Source organism: Eretmochelys imbricata, chromosome 3 (assembly GCF_965152235.1).
Source record: "Eretmochelys imbricata isolate rEreImb1 chromosome 3, rEreImb1.hap1, whole genome shotgun sequence".
NCBI lineage: Eukaryota > Metazoa > Chordata > Testudines > Cheloniidae > Eretmochelys > Eretmochelys imbricata.
Window position 1 is genome coordinate 100,527,032 of NC_135574.1, and position 24,678 is coordinate 100,551,709.

Here is a 24,678-nt window from a genome sequence, read left to right on the forward strand (position 1 = left end):
TTTTTCACAATGAGCATCCTCATATAGTATCTTCACAACAAGTCAATGTTTCCTAGTGTATTGTTTATAGGAAATGTATAGATTGTAGATAGGTCTGACTTGACATGAGTAACTGAACATGAGGGAGGCCTCATTTCTCAGAGGATGGGATTTAGGAGGTAAATAGATTAGCAGGCTGAAAACAGAATGTTTGTGCTAACTAATGACAGGTTTCAGAATAGCAGCCGTGTTAGTCTGTATTCGCAAAAAGAAAAGGAGTACTTGTGGCACCTTAGAGACTAACCAATTTATTTGAGCATAAGCTTTCGTGAGCTACAGCTCACTTCATCGGATGCATCCGATGAAGTGAGCTGTAGCTCACAAAAGCTTATGCTCAAATAAATTGGTTAGTCTCTAAGGTGCCACAAGTACTCCTTTTCTCTTTGTGCTAACTAAGTAAATGGGTTACTAAGATAAAAGACAGAGTGTCTGAGCTAACAAAGATAAGAGGGGCAACACCCAGGACAATTTACTACACACAAGATAAGTTGGGAATGTAAAGATGAGGTAAAGAGCAGGTCCAGCATGAATAGTGCTTGAACAGAGCATGTTCTACAAAGACTGGTTCCTGCAGAGTAACTAAGCCAGTCCAAAAATGTGTGCTGCAGTCTATAGTAATGCAATGAGATGTGCCAGTGTATATAAAAGGCAGAGGATTTCTGGGTGAATTTGGATCTGTGAGGTATCCTGATCCATCCCCTGTATTGCTATATGCCATTAAAGATACCTGAGTGACGAACTCTGGAGTCGAACTGAGTTCTTGGGAAGCCAGGTAGAAAGAGGTCTTGGAGTGGTATCATGACTTGAATGGCCAAGCTTGTTACACAGCATACTTATCTGGACCACAGTTGGTGGAAAAGGGAATTTATAATATTGGGGAAGAAAATTTGCAATTTACAGTGCTAGAAGGACCTGGACCTTGAGCACCATGTAAAATTAATAATTCAACTGTGCCAGTTATGATTGCTATTCCTAGGTGGACATGGAGTCCTAAATAATCGTTATATGTCACTAGTATGGGTACAATAGAAAATGGAACCTATAAAGTGCATTATCCCAGTGTGAAGATGGCAGCACCAGAAGGATGTGAAATAAACACAGCCTTCTGTAAACGAATCAAGCACAGATGGTTTTGTGAGTGCTTGGCACGAATGAATCTGACCACAAGCAAGGCCCGACTAGTCATTAAAGAGAGAGTGAAGGAGGTGGTATGGCGTGGGGACACCGTATGTGCTATGGGATACCACAATTTTTCAGTGAGGACAACACAATGCCAGAGAAGCCTGGATGGATTTTGTTTGAACTTTACCTCTCTGATTCAAATTGGGACCCATGCCCTATGGCCAAGTACAGATGGAGGAGAATGTGACAGAGGCCGTGACAGACAACACTGAGTGGGAGTCACTAGTGACCAATCTCTTTGTACCCATACCTCCCTTGTCCATTAATACTATGGATTTAGTACAAAGGAAAATTGAGCCATTGGTGCCCATTGCTCAACTAATAGCCAAGCAACAGGAAATTGGGGACAATATTGTATAGGCAGTGAAGACAGCCTACTGAGCTGTACCAGAGGAAGTGAGCTTGCAACCCTAGTTCATACCTTCAACCTAATATTAAGAGGAGTCCAAATGATTACAGCCACTGTGGTCTTAGGCATGTGTTGCTGGGCAAATTTGAAAAAGAGAGCACAGAAAGACAGGAATATGATGCAAATGAAATGAATGGTAATGTAAACAAGAAAAATAGAAGCAGTGGAATGTAGGTAGGCCTGGCCTGACATGAATAATTGAACATGGGGGAGGCCTCATTTCTTGGGAGACAGAATTAGGGAGGTAAATGGATCATAAGATGTTAAGATAAGAAAATGGGTCAGTTTTCTAAAAGACAGAATGTCTGAGCTAGCTAAGAGAAGAGAGGGAATGCCCAGGGAACCATTGACTCTGAACAAGATAAAAATGGACAAGATAAGTTGGGAATGTAAAGATGAGGTAAAGAGTAGGTCGAGCATGGACAGTGCATGAACAGAGCATGCTGTACAGGGATTGGTTCCTACAGAGAAACCAAGCCAGTCCAAAAATGTGTGTTGTAATGTCTAGTAAATGCAATGAGATGTGTAAATGTATATAAAAGGGGGAGGGTTTCTGTGTAAATATGGATCCGTAATGTATCCTGCATCCATCCCCTGCATTTGAGTCTGATCAACACAGCATAACATTGCTATATGCAAATAAAGATACCTGAGTGCCAAAAGCTGGAGTCGAACTGTGCTCTTGGAAGCCAAGTAGAAAGAGGTCTTGAAGGGAATCCCAACATATATGGCTTCTAAAATTCATAGAAATTCTGCTCCCATCAAAGTCAATTGGAATTCTGTCATTGACTTTAATGGGGTCAGGATTTCACTTCGTTTTTAAGGACAAAAGGAGCCATTAAGATCATCTAGTTTAATCTTCTGCATAATACCAGCCATAGAATCAGGGCCGTCCCTAGGAGGGTGCGGGGCCCAGGACACACACACCCCGGCCCAGACCCTGCCCCCACTCCACCCCTTCCCCCAAGCCCTCGCCCCACCTCTTCCCACCCCTGCGCCGTCCCGCTTCTTCTCACCACTGCTCTGCCCCCTCCCTACCCCTACTCCACCCCTTCCCCCTAGCCCCTGCCCTACCTCTTCCCACCCCTGTGCCGCCCTGCATCTTCCCACCCCAGCTCTGCTCCCTCCCTGCCCTCACTCCACGTCTTCCCCCAAGCCACCATCCCGCCTCTTTCTGGATTCCGCCCTCTCCCCCGAGTAATGCCAGGAGCTGGTGGAGCGGGGCGGGGTGGGGCGGGCTGGGACCGGGTTGTTCACTGCTGCTGGTGGCAGGCCCCCGCTAATCCCCCAGGCTGCCCTGGACCCCACGTCCCGAAGCGCGGGGCCCCCCAAAGCGCGGGGCCCATGCGGTTGACCCGGTCCATCCTATGGATGGGATGGCTCTGCATAGAATTTCACTCATTAGTACAATAACTTGTGGTTGAACAACAGCATATCTTTTAGGCAGACATGAAGGGCCAGATTCTCCTTTATGCTGCCAGAGTGATAGAGAATATACTTCATCTCTTGATAAGATACTCCCATGATGAATTAACCTCACAGTTAGAATTTTTTTCCTTACAGCTGCCTTTAATATTAGTATCCTAAACTTTTCCTATTAATTTCTCAGTCATCTCCCAAACCTTTTATATAATTCCTGTAACCTCATTAGAATAACATGCTACAGGCTTATCTTTATAAGTCTGTACAAAGAAGGATGACTTTGTGGTTAGGGACTGGGAGTCAGGTGACCTGGTTACTATTCCCAGCTCTGCCAAAGACTTTTGTGTGTGATTTTGGGAAAGTTAATTTCTTTGTGCATCAGTTTCTTCATCTGCAAAATGGTGATAATAATACTAAACTACCTAACAAGGGTATTGTGAGAATACTTAAAGTTTGTAACATATATCAAAGTCCGTGGATTGTATGTGCTATATAAAGGAAACAGTTCTTCTTATCTGTTTATAGGCCTTGAACCTATAAACTCTTACGTACCTATTTAACTTTGTACATGTACAAAGTTAAGCATGTTTTCAAGTGTTTGCAGGATCAGGACCTTACTAATTGTCATTAGAACTGTTATATTTCATTAAAATATTTGGAAAATTAAACAGTGAAGGATCTCATTTATTCATTAACATTCAAAAACATATACCTGTTATCTTTTTGACTCCAACTCTTAGGCCCTAAATGAATTACCAGGAAAGTTTGCATTCCTGGGTGTTAGAAAATATATATTTTTGTATTGTGAAATGCTTTCTGACAATACCTAATTATTAATTATTATTTTATTTTATTTTATTTTAGATCAATTATATATCAACAGAGAATTTCAGAAATACTCACATGGCTTGATGGTTCCAAATCAGAGAGGTAAAGCTTGATAATATCCAACTCAGCGTTAAAGAAACCTGCTAGAAGGATTTTCACTCGTATAGATTTCACATTATTTTCATATGCTTGTAAAACAAGTGAGGCTGTATTTAGCTAGCTCAGTTATTGTTTCTTGGGATATAAAGGGCTGCTGTAATTATGGTTGTGCCTATTATCTTCCTGGATCGAGAGGTAGAGATGAAAGAGGTAAACCAAGTCCCTGACAGTATGAGTGTGGGGTATACATATCTGAATGGGAATGTATAAACTGGGGTTTGTTTTATCTATTGCTGGCTTACAATTTCTTTTTTGTTTGGTGTTTCCTGGATGAATTCTGAGACATCCAGATAATGCCTGGATGAGAGTTAGAGGAAGAAAGTCTGTTTAATAAAGCCTGTACTTTTGTGGATCTATGTGTATCAAAGAATTAAGAGTCTTCTCTGGGAAGAATAAATATTGTACATTATACACAGTAATGCAGACTACAGCTCAGTTCTCTAAAAGTTATTTTACTGTGGTTTTGTGGGAATTTACTCTGTTCCTATGTGCTACAGGTTAGCAAACAAGAATTAATGTTAATTCCTTGTAATTTGAGTGTCCTGCAATAGACGTATGCCAAGAGTTTTTATACCTAAAAGAGGTTGTGAACCCAGGCTCTAGGTCTGTGGTGTTCTGGGAAATGTAGGTCAGCAGTTGGATGGCCATTTTGTTCCTGTTCTGTTTGTGATTGGCTAAGTTAAATAATATTATTTTAAGAATTATTTTTGTGTAGTCAAATGGGGCAATGAATTGCCAGGTGAATTTGTGTTACATGTGAATAAATTAAAAGAAAGCTTTTCATTCTTTTATGTGAGGGATTATAGGTGAATACCTCATAGAAATAGGGGGTTAGATGAAGTTCTCTGGAATCTCACCCCGCAAAGCAGGAAGAAGTCTGGCAGTAGACTCAGATATTTTAGACATGGCCAGCAATGCAAGTAGAGTGATCTGGTCCGGCAAGATATTTATAGCTGGTACCGTGTACCGGAAAGACATAGGAGGAGCAGAATGTGGGGCCGCTGGGCCTTCCATGGAGCTGTATCTCCTCCGGCTCTGTCTGTACAGCAGCAGCCCCGCCGGAGGACAGGGCGGACGTGGTACAGCCGCCAGAAGAGCTGTCACCTTCTGCTCCTTTCCCTGCTGAGGTTCCTGGGAGAGCCCCCAGCCCTGTCCTCCGGCGCTGTTGTACTGCCCCCAGCCCCACCCCACCCCCCCCCAAGCTCTGTCCTCCAGTGGGGCTGCTGCTGTACAGACGGAGGAGCTGCGGGCATGGGGCCGCTCTGCGGCCCAAAGTTCTGCTCCTTTTCCCACTGCAGTTCTGAAATCTCCAGGGCAGCAGGAGGAGGATAGAGAGCCCCCCCCCCCAGGTAAGGGGGGTGGAACATGGAGAGAGAATGGGGAGAGCAGGGGGGGGCAGATTGGGGGGGCGGAGTCACATGGAGGGTCACGTGCCCCTTGTTAGCTGCTGCCCCTTTCCCCCCCGTACGGTCAGAAATGGATTCCACTTGCACCACTAGACATGACCTCTAATTTTGGGTGCCTCTATTTCTGGATGCTCAACTAAAGACAATGAAGGGCACTTCTGGAAATGTGGGCCTAAGTGTTTATTCTCACAAAGCAATTGAGAGGAAACTGCTTAAACTGAGGTAAGTTTTTTTTGTTTCCTTGGAATTTTATTCAGTGTTTCCTTTCTTTAAATAAAGATTTTACAGAAACTTTCCCAAATTCTCACAGTGCTCTTTTCTTTGGTTTCTTTGGTTTCTAGGCCAGATTTCTATACTTTGTATATTGAAGAACCTGATAGTTCTGGACACTCATATGGACCAGTTAGTGGTGGAGTAAGTTGTATTTTTTAAATCTTAAGCTAAGTTGCTCCAGAAATAATGGTATACAGTAATTTATATAGTTCAGAAGGGATTGCAGAGTCCTGATTAGCATGACTTTTCTTTATGCTCTAGTTAATTACACATAGTAACTATTATTCAATACTGGAATTCAACAAACAGTGCTAACCGTCAACATCCCTATTTTCATTTTGTTTAGCCTCTTGAGAGTAGTCAGCCCCACCCCAGCATGGTTCCAGCACTGCGGCAAGTACAAAAGCAGAGCTGTAGTCTAACCAGAGTTGCAGAAAATTGGTTCAGACCTACACAGTTCTAGGAAGGATATTAAATTTCAACCATGGACATAGTTAGAACAAACTTTCATTTGGCTGATAGGTGATCCTTGAAAGCCATGTGACAAATTCTTAGAGCTGGCTAAATTCTTTTATGAGTGTGAAATATAATACAAACTCTAGTTAATATGTATTTTATTTAGTTCACATCATTCATCGCATTTTCTGTTATTCCTAACTCAAAGCATATTTCACTTTCACTTACATGCACACAGAACACTTCTTCCTGGGAAACATAGACATTTTCATACCAGATCAACCCAATAGTTGATCTAATTTAGTGTTCTGTCCCTAAAAGTGGTCTTCAAAGGATGTTATGATCCCTCTAGTGGACAAGTATGGAACAACCAGCCTATAGGGGAAATTTCTTCCTTACCCATGCATAATCCATGTTGATTAGTGGACGGTTTATGTCTAGAAGCAGGAGAGTTTACGTTCCTTCTTCATATTAAGGTTAAGGTTAGGGTTGCTCAACACTTCCCATTATAAGGCCCTATTTTCAATTGCTTATGATTTTGCCAAACTTTAACCATTTGAGCTGAAATTTTTCATGCTGGGGGTCTGTCACAGTCTAACTTTTTTTTAAAAAAAAATTCAGCCAAAATGGTTCAGATCTTTCTAAAAATGAGGCTAGGGAAAAACGTGTTCTTTTGCAATGTTAAAAAAAATCCGGCAAACTTTTCTTTGAAAAGCTCTAGTGCTCCCGTAGTTGGGGCAAGAATTTGAAATTTGGTAGAGGAGTTGACCTTTGTGTTCACCCAAATTTGGACAAGTTATAAGCCCTTGAAAAAGCTGATGTTTTCACATGCTCAGTAGAGATTTCTTAGAGTTTAAGCAGCTAAAATCTCCAAAGACTCTGCCCTCACTGAGCATGCTCCAGCTCTTCACGGATCCTAGTGCTGACCAGCCTAGTGATGATTAGCCACAGAGTGACTATACATACTCCATCCCTTGACAGCTTCTACGTGTGACTGGACTTCTCATGCTTCCCCACAGAACTGCTGCTGAGCATGCTGCAGCCAAGGAGTACGGGGCAAAGCTGGACTTTCCCTACAGTTGTGGCTCCTGGATGCTCTGGCCCAGGGAGGTTCTGGATATCAGAACTCAAAATAGGAAGCCTGTCTTTCCTGTGCTCTGAATGACTGCCTTTGACCAGAATGCAGAAAGGACAAGAGGCACATTTGCATGGAGGGGAGAGAGACGAGATTGATAGGAGGAGCCTGCTGAGAGTGGCTGAAAGGGGGCAGATCTGACAAGGAGCTGAATTGTGTGTGTGGGGAGAACTGGAGCTGGATAAGCAAAGAGACTTGGACAAGGAATCAGAAATGGGGATGAGGTGGGAGACTGAGATTGGATGCAGAGCCCAAAAAGGGACACTGGGACTGGGAGCCAGTATAGGGGGCAAATAAAAGCAGGGCATAAAGATGACTGAAGGCCAGGGGAAAGGGAAAAACATCAGATGAAGAGCCAGGAGGGGGAAAATAAGATGAGCAGGGAAAGAAGACGGGGATGGGGAGACTAGGACTGGCTGGACAAGGAGACTGGAACTTGGATGAGAAGCCTGAGGAGTGGAGAAGGGGACTGGGACAAGCATCCCGGCATAGGGGAAGAGACAAGACTGGGACAGGGACAGGATGTTGGAGGAGACAGGGCAGAAGGGATCTCATTTGGGAATAATAGATTATGCTGCTCTCCAGAGCATGGAATGAAACCCAAGATTTCTGAGTCTCATCATTCTTCTGCTGTCAAAGCTAGGCTGGTCCCTGACTCCCCTTTAAGGACCAGCCCCCTTGACAGGCACCCAAAATTAGTGGTTACTTTTGTCCTTCCTCTCTTTGTGCCTCAGTTCTTGACCTATAAAAAGTGGATAATAGTGGTCCCTCATCTCACAGTTGTGGGCTAAAGATAAATTAATGTTTGTGGAGCACTCATATGATACTATAGTGATGAGTGTCAAAGAAGCCCATGTGGAAATTAATAATTCTGTCTTCAGAGCAGGGTTTGAGTAGTGTGTTGTAAATCAGTAGTGTGTTGTAAATAAGGCCTAGGGTCACTGAACATTGAGGATAAAACCAAATATTAACCCGCAGCTTATTGAGAACCGTCCATCATATACACTGAGTTCTTTGAAAAAAACACAGGAGGTCTTTGGAAAAGAACAGCATGTGATTATGTAATTAAAGACTGTATCAAAATGCATACACACAGGCAACCTTAATTCTGGCCTTCCCTAACTTTTGAGTGCTTGATTTGGAAAACTTAATGGTATTTTAATCTAAATTGTGTATAACATGTGTATATATATCATGCATACAGTAATTTTCAGGTTCCTACGGTTATGTATAAATTCAGTCTAACGTAACTGTTAGTATTCTTATTATCCATATAAACTTTTAATTTTCTTTTGATTTCTGATAACTCTTGGCCTTACTGACTTTGTACTGGACATGAGTTCTACAGGTTAATCACGTTTCATTTGCATTTCATTTCACTTTCAGTTTCATTCAATGCTCCTTGGTTCTGAATCATAAGAAAAGCAAAATAGAATAACTTTCTCTGCAAGGTTTAGAAATCTCACTTAGGTTTAAAAAGTTTGATAGCTGCGACTAGACAAATCATTCTGATTTAAACCTAAAGCAATATGAGTACTGTAAGTTGTAATAGTTTGAATGGAATCCAACCATTAGCAGCTTGGGTTTGCTACTGCCTACAGTTCCAGTTATAGGAAAAGTTCTATATGGAAGGCTAAGGATCTGGAATATTTTAGAGATACCATGTAATTCAAAAGTGATCTTCACGAGGATTACCCACCCTATTTGACATGCAGCATTATTGTTATAATTATTCATATTGCTACAGCATCAGGACTAGGGCCAGTGGTGAGCTGGAGCCGGTTCGCACCGGTTCGTGCAAACCGGTTGTTAAATTTTGAAGCCGGTTTAGAACCGGTTGTTAAAGGGGTGGGCAAACTCCGGGCCACATGCAGCCCACGGGACCATCCCACCTGAGCTCTCGGCTGGGGAGGCTCCCCTGTAAATTTTTACTCACTCGGCGGCACTCCGAGCCTTCGGCGGCGGGCCCTTCACTTGCTCCGGGCCTCCGGCGGCACTTCGGCGGCGGGTCCTTCAGTGCCACCAAAGACCCGGAGTGACTGAAGGACGTGCCGCCGAACTGCCACCAAAGACCCGGAGCGACTGAAGGAACTGGTTCTTCAGCTTCTGGCAGCTCATCACTGACTAGGGCCCCATTGTACTAGTGCAAACACATAAAAAACATAGGCCTTGTCTACACTACTGCTTAAGTCAATGTAACTTACATGGCCAGGGGTATGAAAAAACCAGCCCCAGAGTGATGTAAGTTACATGGACTTAAAGTGATGTCTATACCCTGGTATGTCGCTTCTGCCTCTTTTTGAAGTGGAGTAATTACATCGACGGAAGAGTCTCCCGTAGACATAATACGACTTCACCAGACACGCTAAATCAGCACCGCTGCGTCAATGACAACAGTGCTGATTTAGTGCGGTAGGGAAGACAAGCCCATAGTCTCTTTCCTGAAGAGCATACAATCTAAGGGTATGTCAGCGTAGACACTAGCTATGCCAACGGGAGGCATTCTTCTGTCACTGTAATCAATCCACCTTCCGGAGAGGTGGTAGCTAGGTTGACGGAAGAATGCTTCCGTTGATCTAGCACTGTCTACTCTGGGGGTTAGGTCAGTATCGGTACGTCTCTCAAGGGTATGGATTTTTCTCACTCCCAAGAGACAGCTATGCCGATGTAAGTTCCTAGTGTAGACCAGGCCTAAGTAGTACATAAAGCCGCAACGTAATATAAGATTTCTGGTGGCATCATGATATCAGAAATCAGAAGAATCTGAAAGTTACTGTATGTTTCTTCATAACTAGAGCTGAATAATTTATTTTTTGGTTTTGTGGCTGAACCAAAATATTTTTTAAAAATGTTGTTTCAGATCAACACGCAACAAAAATATTTTATTTTTTTCTCAATGCAATAAAAATATTTAAAAATTCATTTGGGGTCTAATAAAATGTTTCAGTTTGATCCAAAACAAATTTTCTTGTTTCATTTTCTTTTCCACTGTTTTTTTTTTAAAATAAATCTAGTGAAATTTCAAAATGAAACATAGTTTAGAAATGAAAAGACAATTTGTTTAATTTAGAACATATCAAAATAAAACAGTTTGACTTTTAAAAAAAATTATTTTTCATTTGTTTGGGGGCCAAAACTATTGTCAGTTGAATTCGACCCAAATTTGCAAATAGTTGTGGTTAACCTGAAACTGCATTTTTCAGTGAATAAGCTATTTGTGCAAAAAAAATTGCCTAGATCTATTCATAACTGCCTGTGTGAACAGAATCAAAGCTATTGTTATTCTCTCAGTCTATGCTGTGATGAATACTCCATTCTGTCTTGAAGAAAAGGAGGACTTGTGGCACCTCAGAGACTAACAAATATATTTGAGCATAAGCTTTCGTGAGCTACAGTTCACTTCATCGGATGCATGCAGTGGAAAATACAGTGGGGAGATTTATATACATAGAGAACATGAAACAATGGGTGTTACCAAAAACACTGTAACGAGAGTGATCAGGTAAGGTGAGCTATTACCAGTAAATAAATTTGTTAAGTCTCTAAGGTGCCACTCCTTTTCTTTTTGCGGATACAGACTAAGACGGCTGCTGCTCTGAAACCTGTCATTCTGTCTTGGTGTTCTTCCAACTATTCAAGAAAAGTGGTCATTCTTTTTTTTTTTTTTTTTTTTTTAAAGAGAGAGAGAGAGAGAAATAAAGCCTGTGATTTAACTTAGTTATCCCCTCTTAGTTACACATGCATTGCTATAAACAGGAAGCAGGATCAGACCAAATACATATACTTATGTATTTTAAATTATTTAAGTGTATGTCTTCTTTCTGTTAGGAGGGTGAAGAGGTATGCCTATCAGCAGAAAAAATGAAGGCGATCTCTTCTTCTGTACCACATGAGCTGGCAAACATGAGAAGGGAGGTGGGATGCCAAAGGGGAACTGCTCTTTGTTGTGGGTGTACTTGCCATCTGAAGTTTAGAAGGAGGGCTTTAGTTACCCAAGTTGGAAAGGGAATTTCACTTTGTAGGGGTAACAGCTCAATGGAATTACAACTTTATTACTGAACAGTTAGCCCAGTATATATATATGCATTCTTGTAATGGTGCTTATTGATAATAAAGGGATGCTCTCAGATTTAAAATGATACATGCAAGAAAAATAATTTCCTTACGGCTGTTTCTAGGTCTACGATTTTATAAAAGAATATTTTTTTTTAAATCCTACATTTGGGGTCAAATTTGACCTGACTCTGGCACTTTGTTAAACACAAGTTTTAGCATCTATTATACAAAATTTACTTCTAATGTAGTATAGCAAAACTTAATATGGTGGTTTGGGGTTTTCTTTTATATGGAGAAAGCAGTACAAACCATGCTTTGCTTTGTGGACTCGGTGGGCGTTTGCAGGAATAAAATGCAGTGATGTTGACAGAATTGTTTTTGAGCTCAAAAACAAAGAAAAAATTAAGAGTAGAAAGATGATCGAGAAACTTGTTTTTTTTTTCCCTACTCTGATTATATAGTCTGATAGATTGATTAGGGGTATTGAAATCAATAGCAAGGAGAAATTCTAATGAAACTCTATTTATTCTTTAGGTCATTAAAGCCTTGCAGTTAGCAGACGAGGCATTGGGAATGTTAATGGAGGGACTAAAACAGAGGAACCTGCACAACTGTGTAAATCTCATTGTTTTGGCTGATCATGGTACTTTATCTAGTTTTGTACTTAACTTTTCAGTATCTGTTCTACTATATATCTTTTTTTATTTTCTTCCTTGTGTCTGGTGTTCATGGTCACTATTTTAATAAACTACTATAAATAGTCTTGTCAATATTGCAATTTCTAATATAACAAAATAAATATTTATGTATTCTCGTTTTAGGAATGGATAAGACCTACTGCAACCAGTTAGAATACATGACGGATTATTTTAATCAAATTAATTTCTACATGTATGATGGGCCTGCAGCTCGCATTCGGGCTTACAATGTTCCAGAAGACTACTTTACTTGTAAGTGTGAACCCATGCTGTTAGTGCACAACCAGCACAACAGAAAGGAAAGAAATAAGGAAAGTGGATAATCAATAGTTTTGAACCTTGGGGATGTCTATAGTGAATACTTTGCTGTGCCAGCTGACCATGTCTTTGGCTCATGGAAACAGTGTTGCAAGAGTGATCTTTGACTGTAACTCCAGATGATGCTAAAAGATAAAAACTCTTGTGACAGATTGCACTTTCAGTTTTCATCTCATGTGGAAAAAGAAAGGATAGGTTTGTGTTCAGTTCCCACCCCGCCACAGATTTCTTGCCCACCAGCAAATCGCTTAATCTCTGTGTGTCAGTTTCCTGTCTGTAAAATGAGATTAATAATGTTGCCTTTCTCCCAGTAGGAGTCTGTCTTCTCCATTTAGATTGTAATTTCTTCGTGGCAGGGACTGTCTCTTAATACGTGTATGTACAGCACCTAGCACAGTGGGGCCCTGATCTCGGTTGAGACCTCTAGGAGAGATCACAATACAAATTAATAATAATGGAGACCATTTAAATGAGCCTGTCGTGTATGATGTTATCAGTTTGACAAAAGTTCTCCCTCTCAGTCAGGGAATAGAATAGGGTAAAGTAAAAGCCCGAAGTCACTCGTTTCAATGAGCATCCAGAATTCCTACATAAAAGTCATGCTTGTTTTAGAGCCTTAGGAGCCAGGAAGCTATTGTGCTTATTTATTATTATTTCACATTTTTAATGTATAGCGAAGGTGCTTGGCATTAGGATAGATCCCACACGAAATAAAGACAGTCCTTGCCTTGAGCAGCTTGCACTCTAAACAAGACAGAAACAGAATAGGCAAGCTAAGATGAGACGCTCAGAGGAGGGAATGAATAAGATTTAGCGTTTTTAAAATTATTAATGTAATTACTGTTTCATTTCTTGTGGGCATCTTATTATCCCTAAAAAACATTTGCCTTCTCTGAAGCAGAAGGGTTCAGTAAAAATAAAAACAAACTCAAAACTAAATGTTAACAACAAAGATTAAAACCTCTCTCTCTCTCTCTCTCTCTCTCTCTCAAAGTGTGGATGATGAATTATGGCAGCAGATTTGCCTTTCTCTGAAGCATTAGGTATGACCGCTGCCAAAGCCAGGAAACAAGACTTAAAGGACCAATGATCCAGATCTTGTCCAGTACTGAAAATCTGATATTCCAAAGTGGGGATGGGGTAGAGGTGGAGAGTCTGTCTCCAGTGATTTGTCAGCTTTGTCTTTGGTTAGATACTGCCATGGCAGCTTTCTGCAGTCCACCTTTTGGAGTTCCTACCTAGTGATTCTGGCCGCTAATAAGTACATGGCTGCGTAATCTGCACAGGCTGACAAAGCACTTGGTGCTCACTTTTACAAATAGTATACAAGTGAATGCAAAAATAGCGCAAATTATTGCACAGTGCTTTGAATTTTCAATAGCTTGAATGCAACTTATTCTACTGTCTGTTTTCTTAAACAGTTGATTCTGAAGGAATTGTTAAAAACCTTACCGTGAGTAAACTCTTGTACATTTATTTCCTCTTCATGGTATTTTGATTAAAAGGCATATTTTTGTGGCTATATTGCATGTGCACTTCTCAAACCCTAACATTTGCACCAGTTCCATATTGTTTTTAATGTGGATATTGACTCAAGTGTGACTCTGAGTACAATCAGAGGCAAATCCTAGATGCTGCAGTTTGTATGTGGGCTTGGCCCAGGGGATCTCTATGGGGGATCAAGGGAAGAAAATTTCCCACACTCCAGAGTAGGACGAATTGATTGACTTGCACTGGAGTGGATCCACAGATTGTGCCCTGCCACCTGGCAGGTGGAGAAAGAGTTATCTGAGAGCTGGGTTCTAGAGTACAAATGCAAGGCAGTGGAGAAACAGGCCAAGGGTTCCTACAGAAAGGTTAACTCGGCCTCATAATATGTGCAGTAATTTCTTCTCCTTTTTTTTTCTTTCGCTGGCTAATTCAATACTTTTTACAGAGTTCAGTATCTACTTTAAAATAGGAGGGAGGGGGAAGGTGGCCAAATTAATTATTGTGGGAAGCTTCATTTTTGCATTTCTTTGTCTTTATAATTTAGATTGACTTTAGCATTTAAACTTTTAATCATAGAATCATAGAAATGTAGAGCTGGAAGGGACCCCGAGAAGTCATCTAGGCCAGTCCACTGCACTGTGGCAGGACTAAGTAAATGTAGATCATCACTGACAGGTGTTTGTCCAACTTGTTTTTAAAAGCTTCCAATGATGGGGACTCCACAACCTTCCTCGGAAGCAGAGGCACCAGCTTCCTCGGGACCCCGGGGTGCTCAACCCTTCGCTCCGCCCCAGGCCCCGTCCCCACCTGCCTCCTTCCCCCAAGCTCCTACCCCACCTATTCCCGTCCCCGCTCCTCCCCCACACCTCCAGCACCTCTTGCACAATGCAGAACAGCTGATCGCAGTGGGCAGGCGGTACTGGTGGGGAGGGGGAGGAGTGGATCAGTGGGGCTGCTGGTGGACGGGAGGTGCTGGGAGGAAGGGGGAGTTGTCTGCCAGTGGGTGCTAAGCACTCACTAATTTTTTTCCATGGATACTGCAGGGATGGAGCACCCATGGAGCTGGCACCTATGCTTTGAAGCCTATTCCAGAACTTGATTACCCATATAGTTAGAAAGTTTTTTCTAATATCTAACCTAAATCTCCCTTGCTGCAGATGAAGTCCATTATTTCTTGTCCTACCTTCAGTGGGCATGGAGAACAATGGATGATCATCCTTTTCAGAACAGCCCTTAACATATTGGAAGACTGTTATGAGGTCCCTCCTCAGTATTCTTTTCTCAAAACTAAATTTTTTTTAACCTTTCCTCATAGATCAGGTTTTCTTAACCTTTTATCATTTTTGTTGCTCTCTTCTAGACTCTCTCCAATATGCACATATTTCCTAAACTGTGGTGCCCAGAACTGGACACAGTACTCCAGCGGAGGCCTCACCCATGCCTAGTAGAGCAGGATAGTTACCTCCTGTGTCTAACATATAACACTCCTGTTAATGCACCCCAGACTCATATTAGCCTTTTTTTGCAGCTGCATCACACTGATGAGTTATATTTGGTTTGTGGTCCACTATAACCCCCAGATCCTTTTTAGCAGTGCTACCACCTAGACAGTTATTCCCCATTTTGTAGTTGTGCACTGGATTTTTTTTCCCTTCCCAAGTGAAGTACTTTGTACTTTTCTTTATTGAATTTCATCTTGCTGAATTCTGACCAATTATCCAATTCGTCAAGGTCATTTTGAATTTTAAACCCATCCTCCAAAGTGTTTGCAATTCCTTCCAACTTGGTGTCATCTGCAGATTTTATAAGCATACTCTCCATTCCATTATTTAAGTCATTAATGAAAATATTGAATAGTACCAGACCCAGGATTGACCCCTGCAGGACCCTACAAATTGCCCTCCCAATTTGACAGCAAATCATTGATAACTACTCTTTTAAGTTTGGTCTTTCAACCAGTTGTGCACCCACCTTATAGTAATTTCATTGAGATCACATTTTCCTAGTTTGCTTATGAGAAAGTTGTGTGAGATTGTGTCAAAAGCCTTACTAAAGTCAAGTTATATCACATCTACTCCTCCCCCGCATCCACAAGGTCAGCAAAAGAAAGAAATTGAGTTGGTTTTGCATGATTTGTTCTTGACAAATCCATGCTGACTATTCCTTATAACCATATTATCCCCTGGGTGCTTACGAATTGACTGTTTAATAATTTGTTCCAATATCTTTCCAGGTCTTGAAGTTAGACTGACTGGTCTATAATTCCCCGGATCCTCCTTGTTCCCCTTTTTAAAGATAGTTACTATATTTGCCCTTCTCTGGTCTTCTGGGACATCTCCTGTTCTTCAGGAGTTCTCAAAGATAATTGCTAACCTTCCAAGATTGCACCATCTAGTTCCTTAAGTACCCTAGGATGAATTTCATTAGGCACTGCTGATTTGAATATTCTTTAACCTGTTTTTTCCCTGTTTTGGCTTGCATTTCTTCCCCCTGGTTGTTAATATTTATTGTGTTGAGTATCTGGTCATAATTAGCCTTTTTAGTGAAGACTGAAGTGAAATAAGCATTAAGCACCTCATCTTTCTTGATGTCATCAGTTATTAGCTCCCCATCCCTGTTAAGTAGTTAAGTGTTAACTAAATAATCCAAATAGCCATTCAGAGTATATGAAAAGAGATGTGAAATGTCTCTCATATAGTTATAGCCCAGAATTTTGGGAATTCCCACTTTTCTTTCTATCGTTGGTCATGAGTATGTAGTGCAGCCCAGGGTTCCTAGCCTCTTTCAGTCTATTTTTCTTGCACCAACTACCGGTGTATTCTATTATATCATTTGATGTTTTCCTCTATCATTGCCCTAGATGAGAACATACAGAGTTTAAGGAGTGACCTTGTCTCATGGCATATATAATAGGTGTCATGTAGCCATCTCGGAGAATCCTTTTCTAAAAAAAAAATTATCAATCTCAGTTGCTTATTTGGTTGTCCAGGCTCACTTCTTCTCATTTCACAGGGTTAATACTAACAGAGTATACAGCTCTAGCAGCTGAACACCTCAGACCAGATTCTTACATCCACTATCGCCCCTTGTGCTGCTCTGATGGTACAAAGAGACCAATTAGCTAGCTTAACAAGCTGCATAAGGATTCTGCCTGTGTAGGGGAACCCCCTGGGTGGCACAGAACCAGCAGTAGTGGTTCTAGAGCGCCCCACTGCTGGCTTCCAGAATAGGGGGCGTAACCACGGAAAACAGTACGTGCTTGGAGCATTGCTTTACTCTGGTGCTCTCAGCTCCTGGAATGGTCCCTGAGGGCAATAGGCAGCTAGACACAATTAAGTCCAGCCCTGAGAGTGATGCAAAGGTACATGAGAACAGCCATACTAGATCAGACCAAAGGTCCATCTAGCCCAGTATCCTGTCTTCCGAGAGTGGTCAATGCCAGTTGCGACAGAGGGAATTAACAGAATAGGTAATCTTCAAGTGATCCATCCCTTGTCACCCATTCCCAGCTTTTGGCAAACAGGCTAGGGACACCATCCCTGTCCATCCTGGCTAATAGCTATTGATGGACCTGTCCTCCATGAATTTATGTAGTTCTTTTTTGAATCCTGTTATAGTCTTGGCCTTCACAACATCCTCTGGCAAGGAGTTTCATAGGTTGACTGTGCATTGTTTGAAGAAATACTTCACTTTGTTTGTTTTATATGAATGGTTGGGATTATGTTTTCCAATGTGCATTACTTTGCATTTATCAACATTGAATTTCATCTGCCATTTTGTTGCCCAGTCACCCAGTTTTGTGAGATCTTTGCAGTCTGCTTTGGACTTAACTATTTTAAGTAGTTTTGTATCACCTGCAAATTTTGCCACTTCACTGTTTACCTCATTTTCCAGATCATTTATGAATATGTTGAATAGCACTGGTCCCAGTACAGACCCCTGGGGGACACCACTATTCACCTCCCTCCATTCTGAAAACTGACCATTTATACCTACCCTCTGTTTCCTAACTTTTAACCAGTTACCAATCCATGAGAGCACCTTCTCTCTTATCCCATGACTGCTTACTTTGCCTTTGGTGAGAGACCTTGTCAAAGGCTTTCTGAAAATCTAAATACACTATATCCACTGGATCCCTCTTGTCCACGAGCTTGTTGACACCCTCAAAGAATTCCAGTAGATTGGTGAGGCATGATTTCCCTTTACAAAAATCATGTTGATTCTTTCCTAACAAATTATGTTCATCTATGTGTCTGATAATTCTGTTCTTTACTTCAGTTTCAAACAGTTTGCCCACTACTGAAGTCAGGCTTAGCGGCCTGTAATTGCTTGGATCACCTCTGGAGCCCTTTTTAATTACTGGCGTCACATTAGCTATCCTTCAGTCATTTGGTACAGAAGCTGATTTAAATTATAGGTTACAAATCACAGTTAATAGTTCTGCGATTTCACATTTGAGTTCCTTCCGAACTCTTAGGTGAATACCATCTGGTCCTGGTCACTTATTACTGTTTAATTTATCAATTTGTTCCAAAACTTCCTCTAATGACACCTCAATCTGCAACAGTTCCTTAGCTTTGTCACCTAAAAAGAATGGCTCAGGTTTGGGAATCTCCTTCACATCCTCAGCCGTGAAGACCAAGACCAATGCAAATAATTCATTTAGTTCCTCTGCAATGGCCTTATCGTCCTTGAGCGCTCCTTTAGCATCTCAATTGTCCAGTCGCCCTACTGGTTGTTTAGCAGGCTTCCTGCTTCTGAGGTACTTAAAAAAAATTTTGTTATTACTTTTTGAATCCTTGGTTAGCTGTTCTTCAAATTCTTTTTTGGCCTTCCTAATTATATTTTTATACTTCAATTCCAGAGTTTATGGTCCTTTCTATTTTCCTCATCAGGATTTTACTTTCACTTTTTAAAGGATGCCTTTTTGCCTCTCACTGCTTCTTTTGCTTTGTTGTTTAGCCACGGTGGCAATTTTTTGGTTCTCTTACTATGTTTTTTAATTTGGGGTATACATTTAAGTTGAGCCTCTATTATGGCGCCTTTAAAAAGTTTCCCTGCAGCTTGCAGGGATTTCACGTTTGATATTGTACCTTTCAATTTCTGTTTAACTAACCTCCTCATTTTTGTGTAGTACCCCTTTCTGAAATTAAATGCTACCGTGCTGGGCTGCTGTGGTGTTTTCCATGCCACACGGATGTTAAATTTTATTATATTATGGTCACCATTACCAAGTGGTTCAGCTTCATTCACCTCTTGGACCAGATCCTGTGCTCCACTGAGGACTAAATCAAGAATTGCCTCTCGTGAGTACCAGGATTAGCTGCTCCAAGAAACAGTCATTTAAGGTGTCAAGAAACTTAATCTCTGCATCCCATCCTGAGGTGACGTGTACCCATTTAATATGGGGATAATTGAAATTCCCCATTTTTAATGAGTTTTGTTAATGGTAATCTCCCTGAGCATTTCACAGTCGCTATCACCACCCTGGTCAGGTGGTCAGCAGTGTATCCCTATTGCTATATTCTTATTATTCTAGCATGGAATTACTAGCCATAGAGATTCTATGGTAAGATTTGGTGCATTTAAGATTTTTTTTTTTTTACTTCATTTGATTCTACGCTTTCTTTCACATATAGTGTCACTCCCCTACCAGCACAACCTGTTGTGTCCTTCTGATATATTTTGTAGCCTGGTATTACTGTGTCCCATTGATTATCCTCATTCCACTAAGTTTCTGTGATGCCTATTATATCAATATCCCATTTAATACAAGGCACTCAAGTTCACCCATCTTATTATTTAGACTTCTAGCATTTGAATATAAGCACTTCAAAATGGTCACTTTTTAGTTGTCTGCCATTATGTGATGTAATGGAAAGGGCCTCTTTTTCATATGACTGTTTCTCACCAGATCCTACCCATATTTTATCATCTTCCATCCTCTCCTCCTTACGGGGACAGAGAGAATCTCCGTTAATAGATCCTCCCCTAATGGATGTCTCTGTCTGAACCACGTGCTCCTCCGTCTGTCAGCTTTAAACCAGCTCTTAGTTTAAAAACTGCTCTACTATAGGTACTATAAAGCCATGTTAATTGGCCAGCTGAATATTCCTTTGGGAAACTGGGACTCCTCAGGTAACACAGAGCTGGAATAGCTGATCTGTGCCACATCTTTCCCTCCCGCACTAAAGGAGTTATGGTTCAGAGAAAAGGGGCATGGCTGGAGCACTGCTGAGGAATGACCTCCTGGGCCATTGGCAACTGGAAGCAAATTAGAGCAGCCCTGAGGCTGTTGATAGCTACTTTGATCCCTATTTTACAGTTGGCTTTAGCAGGCACAATGATAATTATAAAGGTACAGTAGAACCTCATAGTTATTAATTACCTTGGAAGCGGAGGTTGTTCGTAACTCTGAAATGTTTGTAACTTTGAACAAAACGTTATGGTTGTTCTTTCAAAAGTTTACAACTGAACTTCAACTTAATGCAGCTACAAAACTTTACTATGCAGAAGAAAAATGCTGCTTTTAACCATCTTAATTTAAATGAAACACGCACAGAAATTGTTTCCTTACTTTGTCAAATGTATTTTTTTAGTAGTTTACATTTAACAAAGTACTATATTGTGTTTACTTTTTTGTTTGTTTGTTTGTTTGTCTCTGCTGCTGCCTGATTGTGTACTCGCAGATCCAAATGAGGTGTGTGGTTGACCAGTCAGTTCGTAAATCTGTTGTCCGTAACTCTGAGGTTCTACTGTAGTACATAAGCCTTCACTTTCCTCACACTTTCTTTCTCATACAAAATCTTTCTCATTTTTTTTGCCCTCCCGATGCTTAACAGTAAGATTGAACCACTATTCTCCAGTGCAGTAAAACTCAATAGGTATCACTATTACCAATACCATTAAAATGAGAGCTGATCCTATCTAAAATTCAGTCTTTCTAGATTCCTTAAACAAAGTATCTCCCAGTCAGAATTACTGGGAGCGTCTCGATTTTTACAGTTGTACCATTATTTTTTTTAAATTCCCATTACATATTTCAAACAAGAAATATATATTGTTTTTAAGGAATTTCAGAAAGCCTAATCAAGGTTTTAGGGGTGGTCAGTTGTGAAGTGAGGTCACCAGGTTGGTTCTGTTTGTTCAGATCTGTACTTGTTGTGGCACATAATATAAACGTATGATCCTTTATTCTTCTACTTTTGGCAACTTCTGTGTTTTGAGAGCCTACAGATTCTTAACCAGAAAGGAACACTGACTGTAGCTACACTAGCGGATGTTAGAAAAAACATTTGTTATATTAAATCTCATTAGAATCTATTCAGATTGTTTCAAAGTTACAATTTGGCAACTCAGCAAATCTTATCTCTTTCAGTAATTATACATTTATAAGCAACAGTGCCAAAAGTTGGATATTGACTTTTTCCAAGAAAGTGATTTGCATGCTTATAATTTTTAATGATTTCAAAATGACACCTTATAGGCATGTGAAGGATATATTCCTCTTCCCTATTTATTGCATGGTAAACTGGTAAAAGATTGCAGAAAATGAGTAACTTTCAGGGACCTTTAGCTACTAGCTTATAGAATGTGAACTGATATACTAACTGCAGATAGTGTATGGATGCTAATAACATTAACCATAGCATATACCAATATCTTTACCATTACAAGTTCTTTGTTCTTATCAATAACTTTACAACAGCCTCCTACTAAGGACTGACACACTTACAGTACATCTTGTCAAAGGCCTATGTATCAGATCCAAGTAAGACATTTTACTATCCATTGTCAACTGGGACCAAAATGTGGTGGAATAAGTCAGTGAAGAAATTATTGTTCTAGCTATCAATCAACATATACAGTATATTTAGTGTGCCAATCTCCACAGTATCTATGGCCATTGCTGAATGATGTGTTTGTGTTTGATGTAGTGCAAATCTGAACGTGATTGGACCATTTCTTGTTTTTCAGTGCCGAAAACCCAACCAGCATTTCAAACCCTACTTGACACCCAACTTGCCAAAGCGATTCCATTATGCTAACAACATTCGCATTGACAAAGTTCATCTTATGGTGGACCGGCAGTGGTTGGCTGTTAGGTAAATTGTGGTTGTCAATTGATTCTTACCCTTATCGTTCAAGATGCCTCATTTCCTTCACAGATGTGTCATTTGCTTTCTATTTGAAAAGACTGCATCTCTTGCAGTGAAGACAATAGCTGATCCTTAGAATGCTGGATTTTCCAGACTGTTAGATGAATGTTTAGGAGGCTATATAAAAGGAAATAATTGTGTGTGTCTGTGTAAGCCAGATAGCCACTGCTTTACATGGTGTGCATAGAGTTTTCTCTTCAAATCTGCGTGGTAAATGAGGTGAATTGAAGTCTTGTTCATTATTCACCTTCACTAAATATCTCATCACATCAGTTAACCATCTAGGGCTGACAGAATTGGCTTTTTATATGCTCAATTAATGAGAATCCATCATGCAAAAAGTGCTGCAGTTTTTCAAAGGTTCATAACTCAGTTAGTTTTCATTGAAATATTCAGAACACTTTTTAATTAGGACTCTTACCTTGTCAAGTTTTAGCTTTCTATCTCCTGCCATACCAGGGGCAGAGCAGTTCAAAAAAAATCTTGCAGGACCCTTTTTGTAATGGCGGAAGTCTATTTTCTGCCACATTTTCTGCATTTTTACTCAAACTTGAAAAAATAAATCACCTTTGGGAAGAGACTAAGCCTGAAACATATACCAAAAAGTGAATGATGTGGTTAACAGATATGATTTACTGAAAAAGGGATGGTTAGAATGGAAATAGTTATCTGATCTTAGCTGTCGTAGTTGCTTATAATCATGTGTGTACACAAACTGTATATACTGTAGGCATATGTAACCCAGACACTTCCTGGGTGTGGTACTCTGTCCCATCTAGTGGCACTGAGACCACTTACAGAGAGAGGTTAATGAGTCTGCTTTCCAGTCTTAGCTAAGAATCAAATGGCTTTTAGCTCATGAAGTAGAGGCGCATGCATTTAGCTCCAGAGGTCCCAGGTTCGATCCTGCCCACCGATGAGCGGGGTCTGTCGGTGTTCCACATACACACACTGTAAATACATGGGAGTAGATTTTTAAAAAATTATATTGTGTGTGCACTCAGAGGTGCAGTGGTAATAAATTATAAGCATAGGGTTGGGGTACCAATTTTCATGTGGAAAAATGAAGGTGATAAATCTTAGAAAGTCAGAAATTGTGAGCTCCTTTCATCCCATTTGCATTTTCAACTGAAAATGCACTACAGGTGCAAATTCTACTTGCACTTATTATTGGCTCAGCTTTTGGAAATATATTTTGTACTGTATTTTACATATAGATACATATTCCTAAATGATCTCCAGATGGTTAAACCTTTTCCTGCTTCTTGGATGGTTTTTTAAATACTCTTTCTCTTTTCTCTTAAATACCTTCTATCTGTTTCTGAGCAGAGGACTTTTTTTCCTGTAATCTTATTTAATAATATTTTTAAAACTTAAGTTTTGTTGAGAGAGGGGTAAAATGCCTGTTTAGCATTTGACTTCATATTTTATTTTGAGTAGTGTCCAATATTTGTCCTAGATATTTAAAGAGAAATATTTATTTTGGGGTGTTTTCATATTTGTCTTCTCCTTTCAAGTGCTACTCATTGTAAGTCAAATAGTATGACATTTCTATTGTATTTAAAATACAAAATCAAAACTAAGGCTGCAATTTGTAGAAAAAATGCAAACAATTTTAGAATGGTGTATTTAAATTTAAATGCTCCTTCATAAGGCAAAGCCATCTGAAATTGTTTCAACAGGACTGCCATAGTTGGGTTTTCCAGGAAGAAGTCTTGTTTTAAAATGTGAATAGTAAGGAAAGCTATTATAAAACTAGCCCCAAAGAGATGATACATTTTTTTGGAACTTCCCAATTCGGAGGTCAGCCTTTTACTCTGTTTATTTCAGAGGCATAAATGCACTGTACAGTAGCTAGAATCTTGGGGTAAATTCCTGGTTAAAGTAATCTCAGTAACCTAAGAGAAGCAGAGGTCTCTGCAAAAGTCAACATTGTGTTATAAGAACAATCAGTACCAAAATATTATGCAACATTCTTCTCAGGGGGTAACCCAAAGTCCAATTTGTTGGGGTAACTAGAATTTTTGTTGTATTTGTACCATTTTTACTTACAATATAAAATGATTTCTTCTTAGGAATAAAGCCTATACATTTTGTGGTGGAGGTAATCATGGCTATGACAATGAGTTTAAAAGTATGGAGGTAAGGTGATTTCTTCTCAAAACGCATGTCCCACTGTATAGCCAACTACATATTTGCTGTAAATAAACCATACACTGTACTATATGACAATTTTTGCAATTTGATTTTTCTTACATGGGCATTCAGACATCTAACCCTGGAAATCTATTCTCTACAGAGACAATTTACGCGGAGACAATCAAATGTTCAGACCAGCCACAATTGTGCTTGCAAAGTCCTATGATTGTGCACCACCTTTAAGAGTCTAATACTTAGCCATGTCTCAGTGCATCTAAAAAATATAAGAGTCATATAAACGACAGTACCTAAACTAAACACATCATGGTGAGAAACAGAACTCTGCAGAGTTCACACAGCCTCATTAAAAGCACATGAGAACATAATCATCAGAAATTCCCTCATTTATTACCAAGTATTTACATTTCAGATGGCATGTGTTCATAGAGAACATTAATCATATTTATTCTGTTGATACAGTATGTGTAAGGACAAATTAGTGCTTTAC

The 24,678-nt window shown here is 40.2% G+C and overlaps 1 protein-coding gene across 1 annotated transcript in view; it reads left to right on the top strand.

Annotated features, from left to right (window-relative positions):
* ENPP3 (ectonucleotide pyrophosphatase/phosphodiesterase 3) overlaps nt 1–24,678 on the top strand; it is a 78,884-nt gene that overhangs the window by 32,781 nt on the left and 21,425 nt on the right. The window contains exons 10-16 of the mRNA XM_077811744.1: nt 3,917–3,982; nt 5,787–5,859; nt 11,900–12,008; nt 12,187–12,315; nt 13,803–13,834; nt 21,850–21,977; nt 24,107–24,173. Of these exons, the coding sequence (XP_077667870.1) occupies nt 3,917–3,982; nt 5,787–5,859; nt 11,900–12,008; nt 12,187–12,315; nt 13,803–13,834; nt 21,850–21,977; nt 24,107–24,173 (604 nt within the window). The remainder of the gene's footprint in view (nt 1–3,916; nt 3,983–5,786; nt 5,860–11,899; nt 12,009–12,186; nt 12,316–13,802; nt 13,835–21,849; nt 21,978–24,106; nt 24,174–24,678) is intronic.